Raw genomic sequence first — 22,161 nt, 5'->3', positions numbered from 1 at the left:
GCCGTGCGAACTGCAGAGCTGGGATGGATTCATGGCAACAGAGTCAAAGGCCCAGTAGAAGAGCCCAAAGAGTGGACTGTAACATCCAGGCCAGGTAAAACAAGATTGACTCTCAAGCAGAGACTGAAAGACAACCAGAAAAACACCAAGACACCCAAAAAGTGGAGTCAAGCTTCCACCAACCAGCTTGAGAACTCTTCCTGTTTTAATGGATGAGAAATACCAGCATTTGTTGAGAAGTACACAAGGGACTGTAAAAGGTAATGGGACAGCTTCTTTAAGAAAATAAGACAAAAGAAGGGAAACAAGACTGGGTTGGCCCCTTTGTTTGCTACCAAGAAGTCTCCATACCCCTGCTGTGGGTAACAACCCCATAGGCATGGTAAGGTAGGGACAAAAGGCCATACCAGACCTCTATAATTCCTCAGTTGTCTTTTAATTCAACAGGGACTGGAGGGCAGGACTGAGTTGGCCTCTGTACTGACCCCTAAAATACACTGACTATGGATAGCAGCCACATAGGCACGGTAGATGGGAGTCAAAGCCATACTGGACCTCTGGGATGCCATTTTGTGCATTCCAAATAAATGTGTCTAAGGAAAACCTGAGATTTTTTTCTCCTGTTCCCACTGTCCTTGGCCACATCAACAGATGCTGGTGTGACTCATTCAAGAGAGACAGAAATTTTTTTACTTAAATTGTTCGTGCAAAATGACTTCTACAAAAAGAAAAGGAGGTTTGTTATAGATGAGTAATTCTATGGTTGACTCTCACAGTTAAGGGGTGAATATTAAATATATGTTAAGAGAAGTTCTGTAGATGTATAGTTATCTTTCCCCTCCCCCTTGCATTGTTATCACAGGATGGCCTCAGTAGTTGGGGCATTTGGGAGGGTCGGCTTGTTATTATGGCAGCACCTGACCTCCAATCAAGGTCTAAGACAGTGATCTCCACCACTAGACAGAGGAAAAGGAGTCGATTTACAAGACTTTGGGAGGGGCTAGAGGTGTAAAAGACAGAGCATCCATTTTGTAGATGAGCACATGGTGACTGAATTCTTTGCTTCCGGCACTGTATTCTTTTCTTTATTCAGTCTTCTGTTGTATTTGAAAAGATATGAAATCAAGAATCTTCTGTTGTATTTTGATAAGGACTTAATAAACCATTGAAAATATTGAAAGTGAAAATCATGTCTCACATGGGGTTGGGGAATCTGAGGCATGGCTGTCCACAATGGACTCCAGTTCCAATGTATAACTCTTCTGACATGGCCAGACCTCCTTAGGAGCAGCACTACATCAATATCAGGAATGGAATGCTGCAATCACCTCTTCTCAAAAGAGAAAAGTAATAAAATACAGTCTTTAAAATAGGATTACATATTTCTTAGAAGCTCATTGAAACATTTCTCTGTAACTGTAAAAGGAAATCTTCCTGATGAACTGCTCCAGACCAGAGGGAAATCAAGGCAGAGCCATGGTTTGGCAGGAGTTGCCTGATCCTAATGAGTTCTGAGGTGCATTTGAAGCTGAGCCCTTGAACCTCAGGGCCTGAGAGGAAATTGCACAAACCTTTCCAGAGGAAAGACCCAAAGTGTCTCAAAGCATGAATGGGTCCCACTGAGGTTCCTCTCCAACACAGGCTCCTCATGGACTCCTTGCAGGAGAGAATTGGAGGCTAGGATGGCACAAAAACCTCTCAGAGATGGAGAGTGGAGAAAGAAAAATCCAAAGTACCTTAAAACCTTCAGTACCTCAAAGCATTAATGAGCCCCACTGAATGTCAGTACAAAGCTCTCAAGGGACTCATTAAAATAGATAATTGGGGCCATGATTGCACAAACCTCCCACAGAGTCTGTATCCAAAGGGCAACACCAAGTACCTTAAAATAACTGAAGTACCTTGAAGCATTAATGACCCCCAATGAGTGTTGTTACTGACAAAGCCTCTCCAGGGACTTTAGTAGATAATTGGAGGCCATGAGTGCACAAACCTCTCAGAGACTCCAAGGCAAAAGCCAAACCCAAAGTCCTTTGAAAAACCTGCAGTCCCTGCAGGGAGCATTAAGGAGCCCCCAGGGCCATTCCTGGCCAAGGCTCCCCAGGGACTCCTTCCAGCAGATCCTTGAGGCCGCTGGGATGTGGGCTAGGGGGCATGCTGAGGGCAGGACAAGGGGGTGACAGTGCCCAGCCTGGCTGAGGCTGTGCCAGGAGGCCCCAGTGCTTCAGGACAAGGTGTCTCCTCCCAGCCCTTGGTGGCACGGACCCTGCTGTGCCCCAGGGCACCAAGACGTGGCTTCTCTTTGTCCCCACCTGTCATCACTGCCTGCAGTTCTCTGCTCTGCCTGGGGCCTGGGGACACTTTCTCAGTCATGTCCCTCACTGGGACCAATTAAAAGTCTAAGAAACTTTGGAGTTGGATTCTGACTTTGACTTCTGCAGAGGTTTCTTCAGCTCCCTCTAAAGGACTGATGTTCAGGGCCTGAGCACAAAGCCCCAGAGGCTCATTAAAGTCCTGGTGCTGTGTCTGTGCTGCTGAGCTGGGCAGGGCAGTTCCTGGTAACCAAGAAGAGCTTCAAAAGCACATTTCTCTTCATGAGCAGCTCTTCTGCCAGCCCAGCAGGACTGGGGCACTGCCTGCAGCCACCCCAAGCACAGCACAGAGGCACAGAAAGCTTCAATCAGTCAGGGCTGGGAAGGGGCTGAGAAGTGCCTGGGGCAGAATCACTGCCAGCCCTTGGCACAGGAACCTCTGGCTGCAGGACAATGCAGCTGCAGCTCCTGGAATGATCTCCTGGAGCTGGAACATCCCAATGCCTACAGACACTGTGAGTACATTCTCTGATTGTCTCTTGTGCAGAGCAGCCAGGGGTGCCCAGGGCTGTCCTGCAGAGCAGGGTCCTGCAGCCCGGGGTACCCAGGGCTCTCCTGCAGAGCAGGGGTGTTGTGCTTGGGCAGGGACTCTGCTGCTGCCAGGGAACGCTCTCAGCCAGCCCTGGCAGCTGCTGCCAACACTGGGGGAAAAGATCTGGGTGGGAGGAGACAGCTGGTAAGGCTTGGAAGTGTTCTGCTTTGTGTGGTGAGAGGATGCTGCATTGTTCAGGTCTGCTCTTAGCATGGCATTTAACTGCAGCACATTTCCAAGTACATTATACAGGGAGCATAGCAAGGCAGGGGCTGCATAAAAGTGAAAATCCTGCTTTTTTAATATACTGCTCTGGGTTGCCTGGATGGAGCCTATAGATTTTCCTCTCTCAGTTCAGAATGGAATAATAAAAACATTTTGTCTCAGATCTGAATAAAGCAGGCAGTGAGAAATATCTGCACAGGGCCCCTTTGAGGCAGCATCAGTGTCGCTTTTCCAGCCTCCTCAGGGTTGCTCTGACATTCCTATCAGAGCCTGCAGAGCCAGAGCATCCCCTGGGCAGTGCCAGAGCTGGGAGGGGTCTTCAGGGCAGAGCTGAGCCCCCAGGGCTGGGCTGGGCTCTGGCAGCACTGGCAGGGCCCAGCCCTGGGCCCAGGGAAGCAGCTGCTGGCAGAGACTGCTCCAGGCAGCAGAGCCCTGGGCAGGCAGTGGGGGGAAAGTGCCCCCAAGATGTGCTGGGATATTTAAAGTTCTCTCCAAACCCAACTATTCCATGATTTCTTTTCTTACAGATCCCCATGCCAAGACAGCTCAAATGTCCAACAGCAGCTCCATCAGCCACTTCCTCCTGCTAGCATTGGCAAACACGCGGCAGCTGCAGCTCCTGCACTTCTGCTTCTTGCTGGGCATCTCCCTGGCTGCCCTCCTGGGCAACGGCCTCATCATCAGCGCCATAGCCTGCAGCCACCACCTGCACACGCCCATGTTCTTCTTCCTGCTCAACCTGGCCCTCAGCGACCTGGGCTCCATCTGCACCACTGTCCCCAAAGCCATGCACAATTCCCTTTGGGACACCAGGGACATCTCCTACAAAGGATGTGCTACACAGCTCTTTTTCTTTCTCTTCTTTATTGGGGCAGAGTTTTATCTCCTGACCATCATGTGCTATGACCGCTACGTGTCCATCTGCAAACCCCTGCACTACAGGACCCTCCTGGGCAGCAGAGCTTGTGCCCACATGGCAGCAGCTGCCTGGGCCAGTGCCTTTCTCTATTCACTGCTGCACACAGCCAATACATTTTCCCTGTCCCTGTGCCATGGCAATGTCCTGGGCCAGTTCTTCTGTGAAATCCCCCAGATCCTCAAGCTCTCCTGCTCAAATTCCTCACTCAGGGAACTGGGGCTAATTGCAGTTAGTGCCTGCTTGCTATTTGGTTGTTTTGTTTTCATAGTTTTCTCCTATGTGCAGATCTTCAGGGTTGTGCTGAGGATCCCCTCTGAGCAGGGACGGCACAAAGCCTTTTCCACCTGCCTTCCTCACCTGGCAGTGGTCTCCCTGTTCATCAGCACTGTCATGTTTGCTCACCTGAAGCCTCCCTCCCTCTCCTCCCCATCCCTGGATCTGGCTGTGTCCGTTCTGTACTCAGTGGTGCCTCCAGCCCTGAACCCCCTCATCTACAGCCTGAGGAACCAGGAGCTCAAGGCTGCTGTGAGGAGACTGATGACTGGATGCTTTCAGGAACATTAAACTGCTGGTCAATTTCTGCAAATCACTTGTAATAAAACTAGTTTTTGATAGTTCTTTTTGGTTTCATTTTGGAGATTTCTTTCCTTTGTTTTAGTTTTTCCATTCTGTTCACAAAGAAACATCATTGCTTGTGCCATTTCTCATTTTGTTTCTCTCCACCTTCCCTGTGGCCACAGACTGTGTCAATGGGGGACTGCACTCTTGGTGTATTTAAAGGAAGTAAAGGATGTCCCAGCAAAATTTTCTGCAGAGATGCCCTTTTGTTACCTTCTCTGGAGCTGCAGCAGCAATGTCTGTGTGCAGAGCTGGGGGCAGATCAGTGCTGGCACATCAGCTCTGCTCCTGCTGGCCACACCATTCCTGAGCCAGGCCAGGAGCCATTGGCCTTCTTGGCCACCTGGTCACACTGATGGCTCATGTCCAGCCTGCTGTTCATCAGTCCCTGCAGGTCCCTTTCTGCCTGGCTGCTGTTCAGCCACTCCATCCCCAGCCTATAGCACTGGGGACAAATTGCAGGGCCTGGTACTTGGATATTTTAAACCTGAAATTGCTGGATTCAGCCCCTCAATCCAGCCTGTCCAGGTCTCTCTGCAAAGCCCTTCTATGCTCCCACAGATCAACACTCACATCCAGCTTGGTGTCATCTGCAAAGATGTCATAGGTTCCAGGGGGCTCCTCAGTGTCACAATGGCCTCTTGGTTTAACAAGGCCCTGCACTGTCACACTGTTTTCCTTGGGTCCATGAGACCATGCAGAGCAACAATGGTGTCCTTGGTTCCGTGGGGCCCCAAAATGTGACAATGCACTCCTTGGTTCCATGGGGCTTCACATGTTCTTGTTGGTGCTGCAGTTTCACAGTGGCCCCTTGATTCCATGAGGCCCCAGGGTGTCACAATGGCCCCATGGGTACATGAGGTCCCACACTGTCACCATGGTCTCTGTAGTTCCACAAGTCCCCTCAGTGTCACAATGGACTCCTTGTTTCTACGAGGCCACACAGTGTCACAACGTTCTTCCAGATCCCCTGAGGCCCCTCGTGTCACAGTGGCCCCTTGGTGACACAGGATCCTGCAGTGTCACAATGTCCCCTTGGTTCCACGAGGCCCCGCAGTGTCAGAATGGCCCCTTGGTTCCACTGGGCCCTGGAGTCTCCCAATGGTCTCCTTGGTGTTCTAGTGTCAAAATGGTGAAACCCCTTGGTTACACAAGGCCCTGCAGTGTCACAATGGCCTCTGTGGTTCCACAAGGACCCAGAGTGTCACAGTGCACTGCCTGGTTCCAATTGGCCCCAGTGGACCCCTGGTTCTGTGGGGCTGCACGGTGTCACCATGGTCCTCTTAGTTCCATGAGGCCTTGCAGTGTCACAATGGCCCCAGAGTGTCCCAATTATCACAGAATGACAGAATAAAATAGGCTGGAAAAGACCTTTGGGATCATCAAGTCCAACCAATGCCCTAATACTGCCTTGTCACACAGACCATGGCGCTAAGTGCCACTGAAGAGGGACAGGGACTCTGCCACCTCCCCCTGGCCAGCCATTCCAATTCTCACTCACCCTTTCTGTGAAGAACTCCTTCCTATTTTCCAGCCTGAACCTCCCCTGGTGCCGCTTAAGGCTGTGTCTTCTTGTCCTGCTCTCCAGCAGATCCACACTCACACCCAGCTTGGTGCCATCTGCAAGTTGTGAATGGTGGACTCGATCCCCTCACCCAGATGATCAGTGAAGATATTAAACAGGACTGGGCCCAACACAGATCCCTGGGGGACAGCAGCAGTGCCTGGACACCAGCTGGGTGCAGCACCATCCCCACCACTCTCTGAGCCCAGACTCCAGCCAGCTCCTAAATCTCCCAGCGAGGAGGGAACCTGCCCAAGCCATGGGCTGCGGCTTTTCCAGGGAATGCTGTCAGAGACAGTGTCAAAGGCTTTGCTGAATTCCAGGCACACAACATCCACAGCCTTTCCTGCATCCACAGGTGGGTCACCTGGTCATTGTCAAAGGCTTTGCTGAATTCCAGGCACACAACATCCACAGCCTTTCCTGCATCCACAGATGGGTCACCTGGTCATAAAAGGAGATCAGATCACTCAGGCAGGACCTGCTACTCCTAAATCCACACTAGCTGGCTCTGACCCCTTGGCCATCCTGTGGGTGCCCTGGGATGGCACTCAGGGTGATCTGTTCCATAACCTTGCTGGGCACCCAGGTCAGGCTGACAGGCCTGGAGGTCCCCAGATCCTCCTTCCAGCCCTTCTTGGGGATGGGCTCACACTGGCACCTCCAGTCCTCTGGGAGCTCCCTGCTGAGCCAGCACTGATGGTAAATGATGGAGCGCAGCCTGGGGAGCACATCCACAGCTCCCTCATTGCCCTAGGATGGATCCTGTCTGATCCCATACACTTGTGAGCATCTGAGTGGCTCAGCTGGTCACCCACTGCTTCCTCCTGGATTCCAGGGGCTGTTCTGCTGCCTGTGCCCATCTACCAGCTCAGGAGAACACAGGGCAACCTGTCCTGAGGGCAACCTGTCTTAATATTGAAAATTGAGACAAACAAGGTGTTAAGTAGTGTAACCTTTTCCTTATCTTTGGTTACTATATTCTCCACTGCATCAATAAAGAATAGAGGTTCACCTTATCCCATGTTTTGCTATCAGTTTATTTATAGAAACATTTCCTATTATTTTTCACAGAAGTGGTCAGGTTAAGTTCTAATTGAGCTTTCACATCTCAGCTTTTCATTCTGCATGACCTAACAACACCCTTAAACACTTCCTAAGTTGCCTGAGTTTCTATCCAATGTTGATGCTTCCCGCTTAACATTACTTTCTTGAAATGTGTCCATCCTTCCTGGGCCCCATTTCTTTTTAAGAGCTGTTTCCCTTAAAACAATCAGTACCTGATTTGGTATTCTGTTGGTTTCTCGGCTGTTTTAATGACCTGGAAAGGCCCGGGGTGGCCACGGGCAGCCCGCGCTCCAAAGGACAAGAAGAGGCTTCAGGTTTTTTCTCGGTCTTCAGTGTTTATTAGTTGTTTATCTAAAAGATTTTCTCTCGGCCCGACAGAATCTGCAGAGCAAGCCAGCCATGAGCACACTGAGAGCCCCCGGGGCGGTCACCTATCTTTATACTCAAAACTACATATACAATATTTACCTATTTCCCCCAATACCTTTTACTCTTATTGACCAGTACACCGTTAATAATAACCAATCCTAAAGTGCCAACATCACCACAGAAGATGGAGGCCAAGAAGAAGAAGAAGGACAGGACACGCCCCAATTCCTCCATCTTACTTCTTTAGACCCCCCTGTACAGAAATCTTAAACCCTGTGTTTCACACTCTAATTAACTTATCCCTTCACCATTCACCCCAGTGAAATCCTCCCATCCTCATACAGGTGTCGTCTCTCGTGTAGGATCAAAGTCCAGCCACCAGACACTTCTGGCAACATTCCAGGACTCCCGAGCCCCCCAAGGGTGGTCTTGGTGACTCTGCACATCAGTCCTGAGGTGCTGAGATCCCACAGTATTCCCCAAATCTGCCTCCTAAACAGGCCAAAGTCTGCCCTTCCTAATTCCAGTGTAGAAGTTTGTTACTGCCCCTCCTTCTTTCACAGAATATTGAAAACTTGATTATTTCATGGTCACTGTGCCCCAGGCTGCCTCTGAGCCCCACATCTGCCACCAGCCCTTCTCTGTTTGTGAACAGCAGCAGACAGAGCTTTCCTTGGAAGTAGGAGTGTTACCAAAAATTCAGTAAAACAGAAAACTCCTTAACCCCAGTGTAGCATTAAGAAGCAGCATTCTTTATTAAGTTGGATGAACAGGGGATAGCACCTCCCAAAGCTGTGCATGCTGAGTACAGCAGAGTTTCTCTTTATTTTCTGTATTTTGCATACATATTCATTGATTGTCCTGGACTAAACACACATGTGACAATCGTTTCCCGAATATCATTACATATTTCCCCTCCCCTTCACCCATGTCCTGGGGGCTCTCTGGTGGTCCCTGGTGGTCGTGGACCCCAATGTTCCCGTGGGACTGGCTGAGCTGACAGGACACTGAGACTGCTGAACTTCTAGTTCCCCCTTCTGACACAATGAGCGTTGTGTAGTTTCCATAGGCCTGGGTTTTTGAGAACAAGCTCCAGGTGTCAGCTCAGCTGGTGAAGACAATTTATCATCTGGTAACAAGAGGTCACAGAGTGGGTTGTGACATCACAGAGTGGATTATGTGAGGTCATTGAGAGCTATGACATCATAAACTGCCTCTGTGACATAACAGAGCCAGCTGTGACATCACAGGGCAGAGGTCTGACATCACAGTGCAGACTATGGCATCACAGACTCTGGTGTGACATCAGAGACCAGCTGTGTGACATTGGAGAATGGGCTGTGACATCCCAGAGCAGGCTGTGACATCCCAGAGGGGCTGTGTGACATCCCAGAGGGGCTGTGTCAGGTCACTGGGTTGGTCACTCTGCCCCAGCTCCCCCTCACAGTTTCTCCCAACAACTCCAATGCTGTCCATGCCCAGCAGGGTCCCTGTCCCCCGGGATCTACCCAGCCCACCTGGAGCCACAGCCTCCACCAAAGGATGTCCCACAGGATCCACCCCAGAGCCTGACAGGGGACAAGGGGCCAGGGCTGTGTGACCAGGACATCAAGGACTGGGATTATCCAGGTCACTGTGGCCTGATCTGGGTTCCCAGGGCAGGAAAGATGTCTGGCAGCTGGAGCAGGGTCTGGGAAGGGCCTCCAAGGTGGGGCTGGAGCCCCTGGGCTGTGAGCAGAGGCTGAGGGAGCTGGGCTTGTCCAGCCTGGAGCAGGGAAGGCTGAGGGGCTCCTCATGCCAGCCTGGCAGTGCCAGCGAGGAGGGGATGGAGAACACAGAGCCAGGCTCTTCACCTGGGGGCTGGGGGGAGACAAAAGCCAATGGGTGGAAGGGGAAAGAGGGGAGATCAGCCAGGACATGAGGAAATGAAATGAGTCAGGCTGCTTTCAGCATTTCCTCCACCAAGAGCAACCTGACCTCCCTTCCACTGACAGATTTGCAAATCAGGAATTGTTTGAGCTGTTCTGTCCTCAGTCCAGGACAAGAATCCTGATAGAAGAACTTAATTGTGTTTATATGTATCACAGAACCACACTAGTCAAAAATTAATTTTAGTATGCAAATCAGTTGTGAACAGTGGACTCATTAGACATGCTGGGACATTGCACATAGCTCAGGGAAGAGTTTGTAATTGTGTGATTGTTTTTTAATGGTGTAATTTTTATTAAGTTATATCCTGTTCAGCTGTGGTCAGTTGGCTAGGTCCAGTGTGGGCTGGAGGGAGCTCAGATTTGCACAAGGCTGCTCTGAGTGCCAGCCTTGGATGGGGAAAATGGTGGGGTGGGGGTAGGGACAGAGTCTGATTGATTCTCAGCCATGAAAGGTCCTGATTTTCATACCCAGTCAAACTGCATGAGGAGGTACTTGGATTCAATGTCAATTGGAGATTGCACATTTCAATGAATTACTAGTAAAAAAAAAATTACAGGACCTAAAAAGAATATTTTCTTGCTGTTTTTTTAAATTCAGGGAATTCACATTGAATTGGCTTCTGAAATCTGACTAATTAACCACACATTTGATTTGAACGCTTAAATCAAATTATTCCCAGAAGCTTAGCTTGTTTAGCTGTTCTGAATGTTAATGAGCCCTGGGACACTGAATTCCTGCACTGAAGAGCTGAAGGCTGAACAAGCCTCTGGAGCAGGAAAATTCAGCAGCAGCCTTCAAGGTGCTGAGGATGTCAGCAGCCCCCACTGAGGCCATCCCTGCCCAGAGACCGTGGGGGAATGGGCAGACAAGGAGAGCGTCCCTGGGGCTGGGGCAGCACAACTCAGAGGCAGCAGTGGCTCCAGCTGGGAAATGGAGTGTGGAATGTGGCTGGGAAAGCCCTGCCTGGGCTGGGCCAAGCAGGACAGACAAGCCCTGACTTCCATCCAGTAGAAAACTCTGTCAAGGAGATATTTAAAAGGAATTACAATTGTTTCTGTATTCTGAATTGGACTTCCTGGAGAAATACCAACAAGAGATACTCAGGAGCTCAAAACAACAAAACAGTCTTTACTGGGAACTGTAGAAAATCAGAGAATTTTTGGCAAAAGATTTAATATGACATTCAATCAACACAGAACACTTCTTAAAGCACTGACTTGGCCCAATCAACTTCACAAACTAAGCTATTTGAATTTTACATTACTCAAATTTGCAAAAGGACCGAAATTGAAGAAAAGGACAGAAAGAGAGAGAGGCGAAAAGGATACAGAGGAGCATACACAGAGGTACCAACTCCTGGATTCCAGTAGCATTCAGATGGAAATTCCAAGAGGAGGTAGGGTCAAGGTATGTGCTTGCCTTGTGGTCAGCCTTAAATACCCCTTGGTCTTCCTGGGCCCTTCCCCCAGGTGGGACTTGGGCTCATTTGGTCCCTCAGGAGCTGGGCTGGGGGCTGCAGACGTGGCTGTGGAGCATTGCCTGTGCTGTGCCAGGGACTGGCAGCCACTGCTGGGCTGGGATAGAGGCTCTGGGGCGATTGGGGTTCCAGGGCAGGGCAGGGCAGGGCTGGGGTTCCAGGGCAGGGGAGGGCTGGACCTGCCCCTTCCTCCCCTATTGGAATAAGATCCCAATATTACCAGGTAGATTGTGCCTGGGCTCCTCTGACCCCTGCTCCTGGGCCAAAGGCGGCAACTGTGGTGTTTCACCTCAGAGACACTTTTGGCTTGCTGGATGGTGCAGCTGAGCACCAAAACAAGTCCAGGCTTGTAGAAACTCAGTTTGCCTCAGGTGGGAAGGCTTCGGGCTAAGGTGAGGAGGAAAAGGAGACAGATTCTGCCAGGGGGTAATATCAAGAGTTTATTCCATGGTCACAGACGTCTGAATCTTAGGTAACAGCACCAACAGAATCCCGACCGCATGGCCTGAGTGACTTTTTAAGCTCCAGGGGGAGGGGGAGGGAAGGGACAGGTGAGACACCAACCAGGTGGGAGGGGCAGGATCTCAGGAAACGATGACACCCAGACAGACCAATGACCTCTGGGCACAGGGGCATCTTTTGAACCTGACTAACCACATGATGGCCTTGCTGGAATATTAAGACTGATTGACAGCCCAGCAGGGGGCGAGGGGGAAGGGGAAGAGAGATATCGCCACACCTGGGAAGGGGCTGGGAAGTTTAAAACAGGAAATTGCAACACACTGCAACACTCCCCACACATGAAATGTCTTGAGCCAAGAAACTCCTCAACTCTGTCACAATACGGAATACTGGAGGTGAAATCCCAATTCTGGCCATGGGCACCTAGATAAGAAGGACAGTTCTTTTCCTTAGGAATGAAAGCCCCAGTTTTCAGTAAATTTCTGGTTTGATTGTTTGGATTCTGTTTGGTTTTGTTGTTGCTTTGTTTCCTTGTTGTGCCTGAAGTGTCCAGTCAGGAGCAGAGTGACTCTTGCCAAGGAACTTTGTGCTGCTGTCCCTTAATATTCAGTCTGGTTTTTGCTGCTCCCTTGCTGGAGATTTCTTCAGCGCTCTCAAGGCCTCGTTGGTAAGAGGGTGAAGGAGCCCTGGCCCAGGCTCTGGCCCTGGGGGACACGGGGACGCTGCCGGGGGGTCCCTGTCCCCCTGTGCCACCCCCAGGGCCCCGGCCCCCCGTGCCTGTGTCAGGCTCTGGGGTCGATCTCGTGGAACATCCTCTGGGGGAGGCTGCGGGGCTGGGGGCGGGGGGACCCGGGGGGACAGGGTATCCCATTGTGCATGAGCAGGGTTTGACTGCTCTGGGGAGAGCTGTGAGGGGGGCCGGGGCAGAGTGACCGCCCCAGGGACCTCACAAAGGCCCTGTGATGTCACACAACCCCTGTGATGTCACACAGATCCCTATGATGTCACACTGCCCCTGTGATGTCACACTGCCCCTGTGATGTCCCAGACCCAACTCTGAGACGCCACGCTATGTTGTGACACAGATGCTCTGTGATGTCACAGAAGTCTCTGTGATGTCAGAAAGTCACTCTATGATTTCACAATCTCTACTGTGATGTCACAGCCTGTTCTATGATGTTACACAGCCACCCAGTGTTGTCACAACCCACTCCCTGATGTCACAGAGCCACCTTCTATGATGGCAGGATCTGCTCTATGGCCTCACACCCTACTCTATGATGTCACAGCCAGCTCTGTGATGTAACAACCCCCCTCAGTGATGTCACAAAACCTTCTCTGTGATGTCATACTGACACTCTGTAAGGTCACAGCACATACTTTGACTTCACTGCCAGCTCTATGATGTCATGCAGCCATGCCATGACCTCACAGCCTGTTCTGTGTTGTCACAAAGTCCCTTCTATGACGCTGTAGCTGCTCAGTGACCTCACACAACAAACTCTTTGATGTCACAGCCCAATCTGTGACTCACACAGCCCACTCTGTTCTGTCACACAGCCCCTGGCTGACATCCCAGCTGCTCTGTGCCTCTACGACACAGCCACAGAGGTGCTGCTGTGACGCAGCCCCCTCAGGGCCATCCCACAGCCCCTGCCAGTGCTGAGCCCCTGTGAGCTCTGTCTGTGCACTGCTGGTGTCCCTGAGGGGCCCTGGCAGTGCCCCAGCCCTGCTGGGCTGTGCACAGGAGCTGTTCCTGGCCAGAGCTGTCTCTCTGCAGCGCTGCCCTTGCCAGGAGCTGCCTCTGGGTCAGGAGCCCAGCCCAGCTCAGCAGCACAGACACAGCACAGGGAATTTAATGAGCCTCTGGGGCTTTGCTGCTCTTTGCATCAGACTCAGTCCCTCAAAGTGTGCTCAAAAAACCTTCTCAGGGACTCAAAAAGAGGGTGAAACACTGAAGTTTCTTGTACTTTAAATAGATCCCTGTGAGGGACAGGACTGAGAAAATGTCCCCAGGTTCCAGGTAGAGCAGAACACTGGTGGCAGTGATGACAGCTGGGGACAAGCGAGGGAAAGGTGTTTCTGCTGCTGAGCAAACCTGCGCCTCTGTCCCTGCAGGCTGTCGGCATCCCTGGCTGCCCCACATGGCTGGGCCCTTCCTTTGCTGACAGCTCTGCCTCCTGCCTGCCTCTGCCTGCCCACACAGAGCCTTGGGCTGCTCCAGGCTCCTCCTGGGGACGTGCTGTACCACAGCCCTGCTCTGACAGGGAAATTCCTTTCTGCTGGTGTTCAGTCTGGACCTCCCAAGCTGCACTTGGTGCTATTAGGTCTTCTTCAGGCTTATTCCTACTATGAAGAAAAGCTCCAGCCTCTCTGAAACCACCCATCCATCCCTCCCAGGCTATTCCCTTTCAGTCCTCAGTCTCTACACCACTGACAACAGAGGCCGCAGACTCTCCCTGCTGGTTTTGTGATGAGGCCTCCAAACCCCATTCTGGGAGATTTTTGAGTCCTCTCCAAGGTCTGTGAAAAGGGAAAAATAGCATTCGAAGTTATTTTCTCCTAAATCCTACGGTGACAGAAAACGAGTTAGTATTTTTAAACTGAATGGGGACAAATTAACATTTGTTAGAAGGAGGAAATATTTTACAATTAAGAAAGTGGCAGGAAACTGCAACCGTTTTTCCAGAGAAGTGGATTCCCCATCCCAGGAATTGTCCAAGAGCAGGAGCTTTGTGCAGCATTGCCCATTGAAACCCTCTCATCCCCAGTGACAGAATTCCTGCATTGTGGGTTCTCTGATGTGCTGGGTGCCCTCACAACGTTTCTGGCCAGAATGTCTGCTGAGGGCAGCCAGGCTGCTGCTGGGGCAGTGACCTCACAGCCATCACCATGGCAGCCCTGTCCCCTGGGCCTGCCTCTGCCCTTTCCTCTGCCCCTGCCTTGGCTCTGCTGCCATGAAGAGTTTTGTCATAAATATCTTGTCCCCAAGGTGCTGGGGCCAATGGCTTCCCAGTCAGGCTCCTGGAGCAGAAGTGGCTTTTCAAAACCCAGCCAGGAATGAGCCCTGAGGCAGCAGCTCTGCAGTGGTGGCCACCAGGCCGGGCTGCCAAGGGAGGCTTCTGGCCATGGCCTGCAAGCAGCTGCTGCTGCCAAGGTGCCTTTGGTGCCTCAGGCTCTCCCTGGCACAGCTCCCAGCATGGCACTCTGCCCTTGTGCCCGAGCCCTTCCCTGTGCTGGGGCTGGCCTGGGGCTTTTCCTGCAGCGGGACCTGCCCTGCTGATGGCACAGGAAAGGCAGTTCCTGCTGGAGCAGGAGGCTCTGCCTGCTATGGGCTCCAAGAACTCCAACAAGGTCCTGTTTGCAAAGCCCCCAGTGGGAAATGAAGAAGGGGTGTCACACTGCTTTGGGGGTGAATAATGCTGAAACCAGCCTGACTCCTCCATCTCAAAGTTCAACATCCTCAGAGGGAGCTGAAGCTGTGGCAGAGCTCGAAAAATCCCCAGAGAAAGGAACAACCAAGTGACACCACTGAGAGCTTCTGCAGAGCTGCTAAGCTGGCCCAGGCTGGGCACATCTGACTGACAGGGCAGCACCTCAGATGAGAAAAGCCCCATCCCAAATTTTAATGGCAGCATCTCCTGACATTTCCCTTCTTGAGGGGTGTGGGCATTCCTCCCAGCAGTGGGGACACCCTCAAGGTCACTGCTCCAGGCTGAGCCAAAGGGAATTGCCCATGGTCATTGGTCTAGGGGAGTGACATAAATCTCTGATTAATTACGGGTTTTGCTTAATACAGTTGCTTTGAAATAATTTCCTAGTGCTCTGTATAATATATTTTACGTCTCTAACATACTGGCATAAATATTTCTGATTAAGGCAATTTTGTCTAATCATTACCATAATAGAGAATACATATTTATATAAATATATCTGCCCATGACAGGAACCCTGTGAGTGTCTGGGACATCCCGGCTCTTTGACAGCCTGGGGACTCCTGGGATGTCACCATGGAGCCCCCGTGAGTGCCTGTGACAGATCGGTGCATTTGCAGCCCAAGGTGCCCTGGGATGTCACCATGGAATGGCTGAGAGTGCCTCTGAGCACAGGGCTCTTTACCATCCCCAGAAAGCCCTGGGAGGTCTCCATGGAGCCCCTGTCTGTGCCTGTGACATTCCAGCTCTGGAACAGCCTGGAGACTCTTGGAAAGTCCCCAAGGAACCCCTCTGAGCGCCTGTGACAAATCTGATCTTAAGCAGGCAACCATCAGCAGGCCCCTGTTGCTATGGTCAGTTTCCATGGCAACTATCAGCAGCCCCCTGTTGCTATGGTCAGTTTCCATGGCAACCATCACCAGATCCCTGTTGCTATGGTCAGTCCCTTGGCAGCTCCATGGAGACCCCATGCCAGGGGTGGTTGCCATGGACACCAGCTCAGGCCTGCAGCCACAGCCCGTTGCCATGGCAACCACTGGCAGCCCAAACCCCAGGCTCATGGGATCCCAGAATCACAGAATTGGCTGAGCTGGGAGGGACCCATCAGGATCCTCCAGTCCAACTGCTGGCCCTGCACAGGACACCCCAACAATGCCAGCCTGGGCCTGGCAGCGCTGGCCAAATGCTGCTGCAGCTCAGAGAGCCCTGGAGCTGGGACCCTTCCCTGGGGAGCCTGGGCAGGGCCCCAGCAGCCTCTGGGCAAAAACCTTTTCCTGACATCCAACCGGAGCCTGCCCCGACTCAGCTGCAGCCGTTCCCTCCACTCCTGTCCCTGGGCACCAGAGGGAAGAGGTTCCCACAGCCCCAGCCAGGGACCCGCTCCCAAGGCTGTTGCCATGGCCACCAGGGCTGGGACCAGCTGGGATGCTCGGTTTCCAGGGGCTGGGGTTCAGGAATGGGATTCCCCAATTTCCTGGCCCTGCTAAAACCGCGCTGCCCTCACTGCCCTCCTGCCTCCCATGGAAAGCACAAAGGCAAAGATCCCGGGCTGGGATAAGAACAATTTATTGGGAACAGGAACAAGATAAGGGACAAACAGAACTGAAACAATATCGATAACAGAAGGGATAAATGAAACAGTTTACTGGGAAAACTAAACCACAACTCACTGGGTCTTCCTGGCCACAATTTCCCCTGTTTGGAAAGGACACCCTTCTTCTCAGGGAGAGAGAGAGAGAGTGTGTCCCTTTTCTGCACCTGGAAATTCTCTGAGGTGGGAGTGAATGTAATGACACAGCCATGGTAAGACCCTCATGTTTTTCAATGCCACATCATGACACTGGTAGGGGCAGGGAAAGGGACTGGTATCTTCCCAGCATGGATCATGGGGAACATGGATCACCAGGGTTCTTCCCAATGTTGGTTCTCCCATGGGGGATGAAGCTGGAGTGGTGGATGAAGCTGTTCCTGCATTTGTGGCATTTGCAGGGATCCCTTACTGGTGGCTCCGTTGGTGACTGGTCAAGTGAGAGCTGGTGGTGAAGCTCTTCCCACACTGGGGACACTCGTAGGGCCTCTCCCCTGTGTGGATGCGCCGGTGCTTGATGAGGGTGAAGTTGTGCTTGAAGCCCTTCCCGCACTCAGGGCAGAGGAAGGGCCTCTCCTCAGTGTGAATCCGCTGGTGCTGGAGGAGATTGGAGCTGCTCTGAAACCTCTTCTGACACTGGGGACACTCGTAGGGCTTCTCCCCAGTGTGGATGCGTTGGTGGGTCACAAGGTTGGATCTGTAGCTGAAGCCCTTCCCACACTCCCCACACTTGTAGGGCCATTCCCCGGTGTGGATCATCTGGTGGCTGATCAGGTGGGAGCTCCACCAAAAGCTCTTCCCACACTCCAAGCACTTGTGGGGCTTCTCCCCACCATGAAGCTGCTCATGGACCACCAGCTCTGAACTCTGGCTGTAGCTCTGCCCACCTTCCTGGCTCAGGGTGGCTCTTTCTTCTTCAGAGCACCCTGGGCTGGGTTTGGAGCCCCTCCTCCTCATGGGGGATGTCTGAGGTTTTCCTTCCTGTTGGATTCCTGTGCGTTAGAATCACTCAAAGCGGCCTCTTTCACGAGGTTCTGCCATGCAGATTTTTCCACCCTGGTCTCCATCCTCAGTTCCTTCCCTGGGGAAGGAAGGACAAGGACAGGATGGGATTTGCCTCCATGCCAGAGGGAAGGGGAAGAAGATTCCCCCAGTGCATCCCCGGCAGGATGGCGTTGGCAGCAGGGTTGTCCTGCAGCCAGGGGCTGTGCTGGGCTGCGAGATGGAGCAGGAGAGAGAGGGAAATAGGAACTGACTTCCTCCTCACCTATCTGGGTGTCCCGGGGATCCTTCCTCTTCCTCACAGCCTCCTTCTCCATCCAATCAAGGTTTGGGAATTGGAAATCCTGTTCTGGGAAGAAAACAAAGGGTGCACACATTGTCTTTTGTACTGGTTTGAACGCAAACCTGGGGAGGGTCTAAACCAGAATTACAATTTAAAAGAAAATGAAGATCAAGGCAATGATACAGAAACACTGCCTTAAACTGACAGAGTCAGGATATAACCTGACACCCTGTTGTTCAGGGTGGTGGCAGCAGTCCCAGTAAATGGTGGTGGAGTCCTGTTGGAGAAATGAACACGATTCTGTCGAAGCAGTGATCCTGTAGAAGGGTCTGGTCTTCCTCTGGAGGTCCAGTGGTGGTTATGGAGCTCTTGTCCTCTGGGAATCCAGTAGGCAAGCTACGCCTGGTGTGGCAAGTCTCAGCTTATATCCAGGTAGGAATGCTTGGATCCTCCCCCTGGGCAGAGCATCCCACAATGGGAGGATGGAATTTTATCAGTTCTGCAGTGACACTCAATGGCCCATTCACAGGAGATATCTCCCCTGGAGGGCGTTATCAGGGCTGAGTCATGGAAGAGATAAAGAACATTGCCCCACCTGTTTATAACAGTTGATGAAGATGGTGATTGAAAACATGCATTTGGTTACATCTTGCATGGCAACCTGAAACAGTGGGGTAATCCCTGCTCATGGGGTGAACACCACCCCCCTTACCCAAACTGGCTCAGCTGTAAAACCCCAACCCTGGGAATGCCACGCATACAGGGGACAATGTCACACTTGCCCTGCCCCGGGGAGGGCTCTTTTTCCTGTCATTCCCTTCCTGTCCCCCCTTTTCTATCCCATTTACTTTTCAATAAAATTCATTTTGGGTTTGGTCTCATTGTTGGAAAAGAAATGAAATTTAGCAAAATATTTAATTATAGTGAGTTGTGTGTGAACTGGTTTGTTAAAAAGTAGTTTTGTAGCCATTGAAAGTGTGTGTTAGGTTTTGTGTGTTACCTAGCAGGTAGTCTTAGAGATTTAATAAATATAAAACTAGTGCAAGAAAGTAAGAATGCTAACCTGTCTAGAGGCAGCATAAAATGCTCTTAGAATAAGATAAGCAGAGGATTAATGATCTTGTTTGTGAACCAAGGAATGTATCACAAGGGGTCTGTGACCAGGCAAGGGGAACGGAGGACTTTCTTGGAGGCTAAGCAAGGGGAACGGGAAACTGTTTCTTAGAGACTTTGTTGTGAATCTCATGTATAAGAGGAAAGCATCCATACGTGAATTTGGGGGCTGGGATTTTGGGACGTAAGTCCCCCAGTTCCCCGGGCCCTTAATAATGCACCCACAAAACTTATCCGAGTTTTGTGTCATTGATCAATTGGGCAACAGTTTTCTGGCGACCGCGGCAGGACTCCGAGGGCTGCTGGGGCGGTTCACGTCCCGATCCACTCCAAGCCGGCACCGAGCACTTCTCGGGGAGTCATCGGTCGTGCCCGACCCCCCGCGCCTGTCGGACAAACTGCATTAAGGTAAGCCCGAAGGTGCTTTATATTGGAAAAAAAAGGTGATAATTGGATTTGGATTTGGTGGTTGGTAAAAAAAGCCTAGGCTCCGGCCATAAGACGTCTAAGGACGCAGGACCGGAACTCGCCTCCTGTTTGTTTTAGGGAAGGACGGCGAGAAGGTATATTGGTTTAAGGTATATTGGTTTATTGGGATTAATAGTGGAATTAAAGGTTGTAATATGATGTCTTTTAAAACTTTTAAAACCTTAGTGCAAGCCAATGGTAAAATACCTGGAAATACACCATTAGGTTGTATATTGAAACAGTGGAAAAGTGAAGGGTATTATCAAGAATTGGATAAAAGTAAAATGATAGATTATTGTAATCATTGGTGGCCTGAATATGAGATTGGGGAAGCGGGATGGCTAGTGAATGGTACACTGGAATTGGGGATAATGGAATCTTTGATGCAATTTTTAAGGAGAAATGAGAAATGGGATGAAATACCATATTTGGATTTGTTTTTCGTTTTATATCGGAAAGAGGAATGGCAAAAGGAATGCAGTATTTTTGTTTTAGAAGTGAATGGTGAAAGGGAGTGTGTGGGATGTAAAGAAAGAAAGGAGCGTAATTTGTATCCTTCAATTGAGGAGGATTTGTCTTATTGTATAGCACCTCCAAGGGTTCCGGTTGCTCCTAATGTGCCCCCTGCTCCCCCTGCGGATATAGCTATAAAAACGGGATCTAGTGAGAGTGATAGTGACGGTGGTGATGCTGAAAAGAATGAGAGTGTTAAAAGAACTCCGGTAGCAGGACGGACTCGCAAGGGAAGGAAGGGGCAGAAGGGGCCACAGTTAATTGCGCCGTTGAAGGAAGCTGTGGGACCACAGGGAGAAAGGATACTTATAAAGGTGCCTTTCTCCCCAGGGGATTTGGTAATATGGAAGCAATCAGCGGGGAGTTATCGGGAGGATCCTGAAAGGGTGGCAAGGGTGGTTAAAATGGTAATAAAGACTCAGAATCCGGACTGGAATGATTTACAGTTATTATTAGATACTATAATAGATTCCACGGAAAAGGAAATGGTATTAGAGCCACTAGAGAAAAGGCTCGTGAGGAAATTCGGTTGAGACAACTAAATGAGACAGTTGATGAATTGGTACCAAGTGAGGAACCTAAGTGAGACCCAAACTCTACGGGAGGAATAAGGGCTGTAAAACGATATCAGAAATTGTTGGTGGAAGGAATTAGGACAGGAATACCTAAGACTATGAACTGGTCTAAGTTGTATTCGGTCAAGCAGGACAAGAATGAGTCTCCGTCTGCCTTTTTAGAACAATTAAAAGACATGGCTCGGAAGTTTACTAATTTAGATGTAGAGGATCAATCAAGAAAACTTCAATTGGCATTGTTGTTTATGGGGCAATCACAAGAGGATATTAGGAAAAAGTTACAAAAGCTGGAAGGAGAGGATACTAGAAGTTTGGATAAAATGCTAGAGGTAGCCTGGAAGGTATACAACAACAGGGAAAAAGAAACTGCTAAAAGACAACAAGCTAGTAGTCTGGCTGTAATGCAACAGGCAGGGGCAGGAGGAAGACCCATTAGGGGTCGAGGTCGGGGAAGAGCTAATCACGGACAGAGGGGGTTGCCAAGAGGTCGGGGAGGATTTGGGTTTGCACCTAACATGGGGAGGTTGGATCCAAACCAGTGTGCATTTTGCCGACAATTGGGACACTGGAAAAATGAATGCCCAGTTAGAGGAGGTATGGGCATGGGAAACATGGGATTAAGGACAGCCCCAATGGGAAATGCCCCTGTGGGAGGATTCACGGGAGGACCAGCAGAAGTCACTCAAGCACTAGTTTTGGGAAACTATTAGAATCAAAGCTAACTAGAAAAGGATTTAAGGGTAGTTTTAGAAATAGATGGAAAAGATCAAGAATTTATGGTAGACACTGGAGCTACTTATTCTGTACTCAATAGACGATTGGGACCTTTGAGTGACACAACGGTACAGGTGGTGGGGGCAACAGGGAAGCTAGAGGAACAACCATTTTTACAACCTTTAAATCTTAGGTTTGAGGGGAAGGAATTAGATCACCAATTTTTGTATATGCCAAACTGCCCCACACCCCTTCTTGGCAGAGACCTGTTGTCCCGACTTAATGTGAAAATAATATTTGAAGGGGGAAAGGTGAAATTAGAAATACCTGAGGAACAAATAGCAGGCATTTTTGTAATCAAGGAAGTGGATGCCTCTCCTATTCCAGAAGAAATTGAGCAGGCTGTAGTACCCTGGGTATGGGAGTCAGGGGTCCCCGGAAAATCTAAAGCTGCGCAGCCAGTAAAGGTGGAACTAAAGGAAGGGGCCCGACCAGTGAAGATAAAGCAATACCCCTTGAAGCTTGAGGCAAGGAGGAGAGTAGCCCCGTTAATTAAACAATTTTTGGTTCAAGGAATATTACAGGAATGTGAATCGGAGTATAATACTCCAATTTTTCCAGTAAAGAAACCTAATGGTAAGTACCGTTTGGTACAGGACTTAAGAGCTATTAATGAAATAGTGAAAGACATACATCCAGTTGTTGCTAATCCTTATACTTTGTTAACATCTGTATCAGAAGAGTTTAAATGGTTCTCAGTGATTGACCTTAAAGATGCCTTCTTCTGCATCCCACTGGCAGTAGAGAGTAGGAAATATTTTGCCTTCGAGTGGGAGAGTCCTGATTTTGGGAGAAAGAAGCAGCTTATGTGGACGAGACTCCCACAAGGATTTCAATGCTCCCCTACTATTTTTGGAAACCAACTGGCCAAGG

At 50.4% G+C, this 22,161-nt stretch overlaps 1 protein-coding gene and 1 pseudogene across 1 annotated transcript; both read left to right on the top strand.

Moving 5' to 3' along the window:
• The window catches only part of LOC131093333 (zinc finger protein 850-like), a 628,085-nt pseudogene that overhangs the window by 521,649 nt on the left and 84,275 nt on the right, over positions 1-22,161 (top strand).
• Positions 3,656-4,612, top strand: LOC131093447 (olfactory receptor 14A16-like). The gene has a single exon (XM_058040612.1). The coding sequence runs from the start codon at positions 3,680-3,682 to the stop codon at positions 4,610-4,612; it is 933 nt and encodes a 310-aa protein (XP_057896595.1). The 5' UTR covers positions 3,656-3,679.

This window comes from Melospiza georgiana, chromosome 25 (genome assembly GCF_028018845.1).
Source record: "Melospiza georgiana isolate bMelGeo1 chromosome 25, bMelGeo1.pri, whole genome shotgun sequence".
NCBI classification, from domain to species: Eukaryota; Metazoa; Chordata; class Aves; order Passeriformes; family Passerellidae; genus Melospiza; species Melospiza georgiana.
The sequence above is the reverse complement of the archived record's forward strand: the minus strand, read 5'-3'. Positions and strand labels throughout refer to the sequence as shown.